The sequence below is a fragment of the Primulina huaijiensis genome, chromosome 15 (assembly GCF_012295235.1).
Source record: "Primulina huaijiensis isolate GDHJ02 chromosome 15, ASM1229523v2, whole genome shotgun sequence".
Lineage (NCBI taxonomy): Eukaryota > Viridiplantae > Streptophyta > Magnoliopsida > Lamiales > Gesneriaceae > Primulina > Primulina huaijiensis.
In genome coordinates this window covers 6420510-6430044 of record NC_133320.1, presented here as the reverse complement: position 1 = coordinate 6430044, position 9535 = coordinate 6420510, and the positions used below count along the sequence as shown (strand labels likewise).

At 37.8% G+C, this 9535-nt stretch overlaps 1 protein-coding gene across 2 annotated transcripts; it reads left to right on the top strand.

Annotated features, from left to right (window-relative positions):
* The first annotated feature begins 1227 nt into the window (after positions 1–1227).
* On the top strand, positions 1228–9387 carry LOC140958932 (uncharacterized). 2 transcript variants are annotated; one of them, XM_073416542.1, is made up of 20 exons: positions 1228–2589; positions 3255–3458; positions 4256–4360; positions 4463–4528; positions 4612–4776; positions 5005–5079; positions 5167–5321; positions 5830–5965; positions 6058–6127; positions 6218–6345; positions 6450–6506; positions 6921–7106; positions 7229–7321; positions 7419–7504; positions 7595–7661; positions 7747–7813; positions 7900–8036; positions 8139–8230; positions 8334–8400; positions 8800–9387. In XM_073416542.1, the coding sequence occupies exons 1-20, from the start codon at positions 1360–1362 to the stop codon at positions 8959–8961; spliced, it is 3348 nt and encodes a 1115-aa protein (XP_073272643.1). In that variant the 5' UTR covers positions 1228–1359; the 3' UTR covers positions 8962–9387. The 2 variants fall into 2 exon arrangements, 1 of the variants encoding a protein (XP_073272643.1); XR_012171855.1 differs by lacking the exons at positions 8139–8230; positions 8334–8400; positions 8800–9387 and having other exon boundaries at positions 7229–7317; positions 7900–7918.
* Positions 9388–9535: the final 148 nt, after the last annotated feature.

Sequence of the window (9535 nt, the reverse complement as noted above, 5' to 3'; positions counted from 1 at the left end):
TATGGATATGAAAAATCAGAAATCACATATACTCAATATCAAACAATGTATTCCATTCACGTGACTGCATCACTCTGTTGTATCTTTCATCTAAATTTTGTCTCATTTCTTCTGTAAAAAAGACTCGAGGAATCCGCATTTCATCTCCAGAAACATAGCCATAAAAACATGAAGAATTATGATTAGCATATTCTCCATGTTCCCAAGAATTTAGTCATGCGTTTAATTGATGAAGTGAACACCCCAATAGTATTCATCTAATTCTTCAATATTTTCTCGGAAAAAGTTGCCTGAGAAATCCATATCTTATTTTGTGAATGATCATTATATGAACATGAAAAATCATAAATTATATGTCGTTCATTTCAAGTATTAACTGAGTCCATTCCCTTCCAATGATTCATAAACTTACTAGACTTTTGCAGCATCATTTCGTCATTCTTAGCGTTTCCTCCCTTTTTTGGAGGACGTACCAAAATCTATTTGCAAGGAAAATTTGTGGGTGTGTCAGACACGTTATCGACAAATTTATGATCGATCCTATTTATTCAAGCAAATGATATTGATCCCGATTCGATTGTTGATTCTAACACCCTTGATAAGCCACGAATTGATAGTTATAATAAGGAATATGATGGAATTTACACAAGAAATCCATAAACAATGTCTAATTTAATTTATGTTGTTATGAATTTGAATAAAATTTTTACAAGAATACTGGAGGAATATGTTGAAAACTAAAGAAATTAAACGATTGAAAATGTGAGTAAACGAATAAAAAGTTCAGAGCATTTGCAAGAGCTTTGCTGTAGCTTTTGTTGATGAGTTTGTCATACTCTTTCAGCTTTTGTGTGCATTCCTCCAACCACTTGGTCCATCTTCCACAATCTTGTGGATCAAATTCCTCAACCTTAACAATCAACGTGTGCAAAAACTTAAAGTCTAAACGACAAAATATTCCAACTTAATGGACATTAACCTTATTGGGTTTGGGTTTTGGTTTTGATTTGGGCTGACATAATTTTGAATTGTTATTAACTTTGAATCCAAGAGTGACATAAATAAATTGTTAATTAATGGATTTGTCGATATTTGATTTAAATTATAGAATTTAATTAATTTTGTCATAGGAAAAAAAATCACAGATAATAAAAATAAAATATAATAAAACAACCGGGGGCTGGGGTTTTAGTTTCGCCCTATATAAGCATAGAGATGCACACCTCTGGTGTGTGCATTTGTGTGTGTTTTGGAGAGCGCCAGCCATCCCCCAATCGAACAAACACAATTACCTCCCGCCACCTTCTCAAAATCAACAAAACCCTAATCCACTATCGCGGCAGGCATCGGATCTCTGCGATGAACGCCGAGTCTTCTCAACTCAATCAAGCCGAATTGGCGGCGATTTTGGGGCCGGACCCGGCGCCCTTCGAAGCATTGATAACTCACTTGATGTCCACTTTCAACGAGCAACGATCCCAGGCGGAGTCAATTTTCAATTTGCTGAAGCAGAAAGATCCCAATTCTCTCGTGCTCAAGCTTTCTCACGTCGTTTCGTATTCCGTTCAACCAGAGGCTCGCGCCATGTCCACAATCCTCCTCCGCAGGCAGCTCACTCGCGACGACTCCTTTATCTGGCCGCAACTTTCGGAGTCAACCCGTGCTGCCGTAAAAAATATCCTACTGGCATCAATTCAGCGTGAGGATTCCAAATCCAATATTAGAAAGCTGTGCGACACCGTTTCTGAGCTTGCTTCATCGCTCCTTCCCGATAATCAGTGGCCGGAGATTCTACCCTTTATGTTTCAATGTGTGACTTCGGATTCCCCAAAATTGCAAGAATCATCTTTTTTAATGTTGTCTCAATTGGCTCAGTTCATTGGAGAAACGTTAATTCCCTACATAACTGATTTGCACACAGTGTTCTTGAATGTAATGAATAGTTCCCCTAACCCGGATGTGAAGATTGCTGCTTTAAGTGCGGTTATTAATTTTATTCAGTGCTTGACCAGTTCAAGCGACCGGGATAGGTTCCAGGATTTGTTGCCTTCGATGATGAGGACTTTGACCGAGGCTCTGAACTCCGGGCAGGAGGCAACCGCACAGGAGGCCTTGGAGTTGCTGATAGAGTTGGCTGGGGCAGAGCCTAGATTTTTGCGAAGGCAGATTGTTGATGTAGTGGGGTCCATGCTGCAGGTAGCTGAGGCCAATAGCTTAGAGGAAGGCACTAGGCACCTGGCAATTGAGTTTGTTATTACTCTAGCCGAGGCACGGGATAGAGCACCTGGGTTGATGCGCAAGATGCCACAATTCATCAACAGATTATTTGCTATCCTCATGAAAATGCTTTTGGAAGTAGAGGACGACCCTGCTTGGCACAGTGCAGAGGTCAAGGATGAAGATGCGGGGGAGACCGGTGATTACAGTGTAGGGCAGGAGTGCCTGGATAGATTGTCACTCGCTCTTGGTGGGAATACTATTGTACCAGTGGTTTCTGATCAGCTTCCGGAATACTTGTCTGCTCCTGAGTGGCAGAAGCAGCATGCTGCCCTTATTGCTCTTGCCCAAATTGCAGAGGGTTGCTCAAAGGTATAAACATATTAATACTCATCCAAATTTAGTCATAGTTATGACATGTCGTGTTTGAGTAATTGTTTATTTGGTTCATGAACATATTCCTTTATGTTCAATGAGGTTGCACTTGATCAAAATTTTCAAGACCTTTGTACAATTGCTATGTTGTAAAGTTGTAATATGATATTGATTACTATTAGCCAGTCATGCATTTTACTTTTCAGCTCCTGAAGCATTCATTTTTCTGGCTCTGTCACTTGATGTTCATTTGCAGTTGATTGTGTGTTTCAATATCTATACTTCCAAGAGGAACATATAATGCTAAACTGATGTACACATACATTAGTTACTTAGTTTCCACGGTATGTATGTTTTATTTAAATGTCACTGATCACATACCCACAGCTGCTCCATCTTGTTAGTAGCTTTTGTTTTGTTGTTACTTTTTATGGGTTATGGTCTGGTTGAACTGTTACTTTAACGGTGAATTTATTCAATCCCTTGATGATGTTTGCAATTCTTTATGTAAAAAAAGTTCGAAATTCTGTAATACTGGTTTACCTAAAACATCAAGTTTGGTCGCATGCCTTCCTTCCTTGCCGTTTTGTCATTATACTCTTATGGAAACTGATATATTTTGTTTGTCAGTCGGTTTAATACCCACTATCTGATTGTTTCAGGTGATGATAAAAAATTTGGAGCAAGTTGTAAACATGGTTCTGAACTCCCTTCAAAATCCACATCCTCGTGTGAGATGGGCTGCTATTAATGCAATTGGGCAGCTTTCAACTGACTTGGGCCCGGATCTACAGGTTCAGTATCATCAAAGGGTGCTACCTGCACTAGTTGTAGCCATGGATGATTTCCAAAATCCTCGCGTACAGGTTTGTAGATTTTGTTGAACTATTGTTCCTTGAATCTGAACACGATGACTTTGATATGGTCCATTTATTTGAGTACTGGTAGAAAATTTCATTAGTCTGTTAGTTTACTGCCAGAAGAGATTTAAATTCCTATTGTTTAATCACAACACATGTTATTATGTTTCCTGGAAAACTAGAAAACGACTTCCCTAAACACTGCGATTAATTACATAATCAATGTACTGGTATCACTTCCTATTCACGCCTAAACCCTCCATTAGCTCCGCTCCCTAAACCCTGTGATTATTAAAATTTATAAATGTGAAAGACCTAATAGAAATATAATTCTGGTGCCTTGGCCTTTATCATGGACTGCATATTTGTAATAAGTGGACAAATCTGCAATGTTGGTAGGTTTTTATGTCGGTATTGGATTAAAAAACAAACTCAATAGGAGAACCACCTTGTCAAGCTGTAAGAGATCAAGGTATTATTTACTATTCCGAGTAGTTTTGTTTGGAAAAAACTTGGGTGGTTTGGTTTCAAATTGTACAAGAGTACGGGTATTTTACATTGATTTCATATTTTCTTTTAGTATTTAAAACAATTATTTTAAGCCTGCTTTATACCTTATCGACTATTGTCATAATTGGTCCGGCTTTTTATTTAAAAATTCTTTGACTTATATTTTTGTTGCCTTATTTTTATCTTTGAATGCCGATTTGTCTTGCATACTGCTAATGCACATTACATATAATAAATTCATAATTTTTTTTGCTTCTAGATTTATCATAGTAATTTGGCATCTTATCTTGCAGGCACATTCTGCTTCTGCCGTGCTGAACTTTAGTGAGAACTGCACCCCGGAAATTCTGACGCCGTACTTAGACGTGATAGTGCACAAGCTGCTACTACTTCTACAGGTTCAGTTGCAGATAAATTAAAATATAGTCGCTAATCCTACATTAAATTTGTTTCCAAGTTAGCATATGATAGTTTTTTTTAAAAAAAATTGTCAATTGCAGAACCCTAAGCAAATGGTGCAGGAGGGAGCCTTGACCGCTTTGGCTTCAGTTGCTGATTCTTCTCAGGTATGCTAATGTTGTAATGTCTCTTTAAGTTAAAACTAGTCGCCTTGCATATATGCTGATCCCAGTGAATGTTTACGTCGCAGGAGCACTTCCAGAAATACTATGATGCTGTTATGCCTTACCTGAAAGCTATATTAGTGAATGCAACAGACAAGTCTAACCGTATGCTTCGCGCCAAAGCAATGGAGTGCATTAGCTTAGTTGGAATGGCAGTTGGAAAGGAGAAATTCAGAGATGATGCCAAGCAGGTAAAGGACAACATATCTATGTTCTGAGTGGTGCTTCTTAGTGAACATATTTCTGACGTTACTTACCGTGATTTGTAGCCTTTATCTTTTATTTCCTCTTATGTAAATGATGTATACGTCAAACTCGAACTGCGGCTTTTGATCTATTTTGAGATTTACATTTGGCTAGCGGCCATTTGACTTGTTGCAGTCGTCAGCATGATATTATTTTTTTCTTTGTTATGCTAGGTCATGGAAGTTCTTTTGTCGTTGCAAGGATCGCAAATGGAGACAGATGATCCAACTACCAGTTACATGCTACAGGTAGCTATTCCTGGAAGTCGAAGAGTTCAAATGTTCTGATATGTTTGGCATATCAAATTCTGACTAGTATATTTTACTCTATTGCAGGCATGGGCCAGACTTTGTAAGTGCTTGGGACAGGATTTTCTTCCTTACATGAGCGTGGTCATGCCTCCTTTGCTTCAGTCCGCACAGCTAAAGCCTGATGTGACCATAACATCTGCTGATTCAGATGATGAAGTCGATGTATCAGATGATGAGAGGTTTCTTTTATTTACAATATTTTCATATTTTATACTGAAGCTTCTCTATATTTGTTACTAGGCAGATGAACATACACTTCAAGAATCAAGTTCTCTTTCTTGTCCTTAAAGAAATAATGTTAGCATACTGATTGCCTTTATAAAATGCTTATATTCGGTTATGAACTTATTTGGCTTCTGGATCTTACACCTCATTGATCTTTGCTCTGAGTAACAGTTGCATTTTTGTATGTAATTCTTAAACCACAGGTTTATGATTGTGACATTCATTCAAAACCTACTTTACTGTTTGAATGGGATTTGTGTTGAAATTTTGATTAATGATAATAAATTTTATTTCAATTTAGGTTTTTTGTGCTCATTTTCACTAGTGCGCCAGTACTCACTTCGCTTCCCGAGCTTCCTGTTTGGATGTAGCATTTTGATTTGCAAAGAAATCATGCTTTTACCTGTCATGCATTTCACTGAATGATATCCTAGATTGTTTTAACGTTTCTACATATTGCAGCATGGAGACTATAACACTCGGGGACAAAAAAATTGGAATCAAGACCAGTGTCCTGGAAGAGAAGGCCACGGCTTGTAATATGCTGTGCTGCTATGCCGATGAGTTGAAGGAAGGTTTCTACCCATGGGTTGATCAGGTTGGTGAAGATGGATTTGTTTTTTGCTTTATTTGTCTGATGATGAGTTGATGACCACCGTTTAAAGTTTTCTTTGCTAACTATGATTATAGGTGGCTCCAACATTGGTCCCCCTTTTAAAGTTTTACTTCCATGAAGAAGTCCGGAAGGCTGCTGTTTCAGGTGATATGGAATTTGGTTTTCGTAATTTCCTACTTGTAGGAAATACCTCAATTGCTAATTCTGTTCGGGTCCTTCATTTTGTATTTATAGCAATGCCTGAGCTATTGAGGTCTGCAAAATTGGCCGTGGAGAAAGGGATTGCTCAGGGGCGTAATGAGACATACGTTAAGCAGTTGTCTGACTACATAATTCCTGCTATGGTGGAAGCTTTGCATAAGGTTCTAGTTACAGTTAATTAAATGCTAGCATTTGTTGAAACTTGACTCTGATTACTACTGTCGGTATTTGGATGTTGAGAAGTGTTTATTGTCTGTTCTTGCAGGAACCTGATACGGAGATATGTGCTAGTATGTTGGACTCATTAAACGAATGTCTACAGGTGAGCTTTATTCTAAAATAGAATGTTCCTTCTTTTAATATACATTCTTGTATGGACTGCATATGGAGTTAAATTTAATTTATATTTGTTCAAATATTACACTCTTCTTCCTTCGAGCCTAGGGGTGAAATAGAGGAGAGTCAAGCTGAGTGTATCCTAATTTTCAGGCTTGAGGTCAAGCTTCAATGTTGAATGAGCCAGTCCAAGCTCAATCAAATTGAAAATACAAAAAACTATATGCAAGCTCAGCTTGAACAAATGGAACAAATGTTTGTCTCATAATTTTATTTGGCTAAGTAATTACTTGAAGTTTCGACTGTATCTGAAAAGATTGTCTTTCATAATATTCTGGATTTGTATTTTGCATAATTTTGTCAATAAATTCGTTATTTGCCATATTAACTTTACTTCCAGATTTCGGGCCCGCTGCTAGATGAGAGTCAGGTTAAAAGCATTGTGGATGAGTTAAAACAGGTTATCACAGCTAGTTCTAGCAGAAAAGGAGAGAGAGCTGAGAGAACCAAATCTGAAGATTTTGATGCCGAGGAAGGAGAATTTCTTAAAGAGGAAAACGAGCAAGAGGAAGAAGTATTTGACCAAGTTAGTGGACTATAGACTAGGACATTCAGAATATAATTGCTATCATTTTTTTTCCAAGTCAATGTTAGTTAAAAATAAAAAACTGAGAATTGACTAGTTATTTATGTGTCTTTCTGGTTCAGGTTGGTGAAATCGTAGGAACTTTGATAAAAACATTTAAGACTTCTTTCTTGCCCTTCTTTGATGAACTCTCATCATACCTCATGCCAATGTGGGTAGGTTTTCCTCCTAAATCTGCTTGTCAGTATCACCTGTTTTTTCCTCTCTAATTTTAGTTACTTCTTTTTATTTTTTCTTTTGCAAAATTTTCAGGGAAAAGATAAAACAGCTGAAGAGAGACGGATTGCTATATGTATCTTTGATGATTTGGCTGAGCAATGCCGTGAAGCAGCTCTAAAGTATGTTTTTAAGCTGTAACATTGTCCAAATTTAATTGTTATCGTGAAACTCTACGGCTCTACCACATTTCTTCTTTTTTGTGCAACCAGGTATTATGATACTTATCTTCCTTTCCTATTGGAAGCATGCAATGATGAAAGCCCAGATGTCCGACAGGTTTATTGGAACTCATACCACAATATTTTTATCTAAAGTTATGTTGCTATCTGGTCAGCATCTAAATGCTTACTGGTATTTTCAGGCTGCTGTGTATGGGATTGGGATTTGTGCAGAATTTGGTGGTTCTGTGGTTAAACCACTTGTTGGAGGTAAGCCGAGCAGCAGAAAGGCTTGTAAAATAGATATTTAAGCTTGATATTTTGCTGATTCAGCCTTGTGCATTTGCCTGATTCAGAGGCTCTTTCAAGGCTCAATATAGTTATTGGGCATCCTAATGCCTTACAACAAGACAATGTAATGGCATACGATAATGCTGTTTCGGCTCTGGGCAAAATATGCCAATTTCATCGCGACAGCATCAATTCAGCGCAGGTTGTTTGTTATGACCTTCCTGCAGAACATTTCAATTCCGGTGCAATACTTCCTCTGTTTCCACACTTCATCAAATTCTTACGAGTAATTACTCTAACACAGGTGGTTCCTGCCTGGTTGAGTTGCTTGCCGATAAAGGGCGATCTTATTGAAGCAAAAGTTGTTCACGATCAGCTTTGCTCAATGGTTGAGAGGTTGGGACTTGATATGCTCAAGATCAGTGTTTTTTTTTTCAATCTTTTCACTGTAGTTTAAATTACTGCTAATTTTTATGTTAACGTGTATATTTTCTTTCAGGTCTGATACGGACCTTTTGGGTCCCAACAATCAGTTCCTCCCAAAAATTGTTACTGTGTTTGCTGAGGTTAGTCTGTGAGCTATTCAAGTACCCAGAAAATTACCAAATATGCTAGTCCAGCATTTGGAACTCTAAATATGTGATGGTCATATAACTCAATTTAGTTTCATGGTCATATGTTGAACATTAATTGTGATAGGTTTCTCTCACAACATTTGTTTTAGAGTTTGCATTTTCACATCATTCTCCAATATCTCATCATCTGGAAAATGCTGTTTTGACACGAATCTTTCTCATTCTTAAAAGACAGATCGCCCCTTCTCAACTTTCTTAAAGTTGAATATAAATACCACTAATGAATATAGATATTATTGCTTGTATTTTTACCCGACCATAATATTAGCTGTTGAGTGGTTGTGAAGGCTTTCACCAGTAAGGAAAATTTGAAATGTTTTTGTATTTCAGGTTCTGTGTGCAGGTAAGGATCTAGCCACAGAGCAAACTGCTGGTCGAATGATTAATTTATTAAGGCAACTACAACAGACTCTTCCTCCGTCTGTTCTGGCCTCGACGTGGTCATCCTTGCAGCCACAGCAGCAACTTACATTGCAGTCAATTTTGTCATAGTGGTGCTCATGGCCGGTAATGGGGAATTCTTCGTATGAAGTCACCTGTCTGACCGATGTGTGCCAATAATTATATTGGTTTGCTTGATTCTTTGGATGAGATGCTTGCAACATTTATTTTCGTACATACACCAACCTGTCGTTGGGTGTTTATTGGAGTCTAAATGCCTTTTCATGTGTGGATGTAGATTACTTTATAGTGTATATTACCCGCAGGTCGTCTCATTTATGAGTTCAACAAGCTACAAGGAAAATGAGACCAGGAAATGGCCTCATTGTTGGGGCTTTTTTTCATTTGCACGGTTTTGTTTGCCAATTGTGATGTTTGAGGGTTGTAAAAGAGTCTGTCTCAGTTTTGATCCCATCATTTTGTCCTTTAGAGCACAGATTGTTATATTGCACGCATTAAATACAATTGGTATATTATGATTTTTTGGTTTTGATTATTGTATTGAATATGTAGATGGAATCTAGCCCTTGGAGGATGTAATTTTCCCCATACCGTGATTTTATATGCGAGGCCGTGGATAGGAAAGATAGTAAGAGCTAACCGGAACCGAGGAATGTGTGCCGCG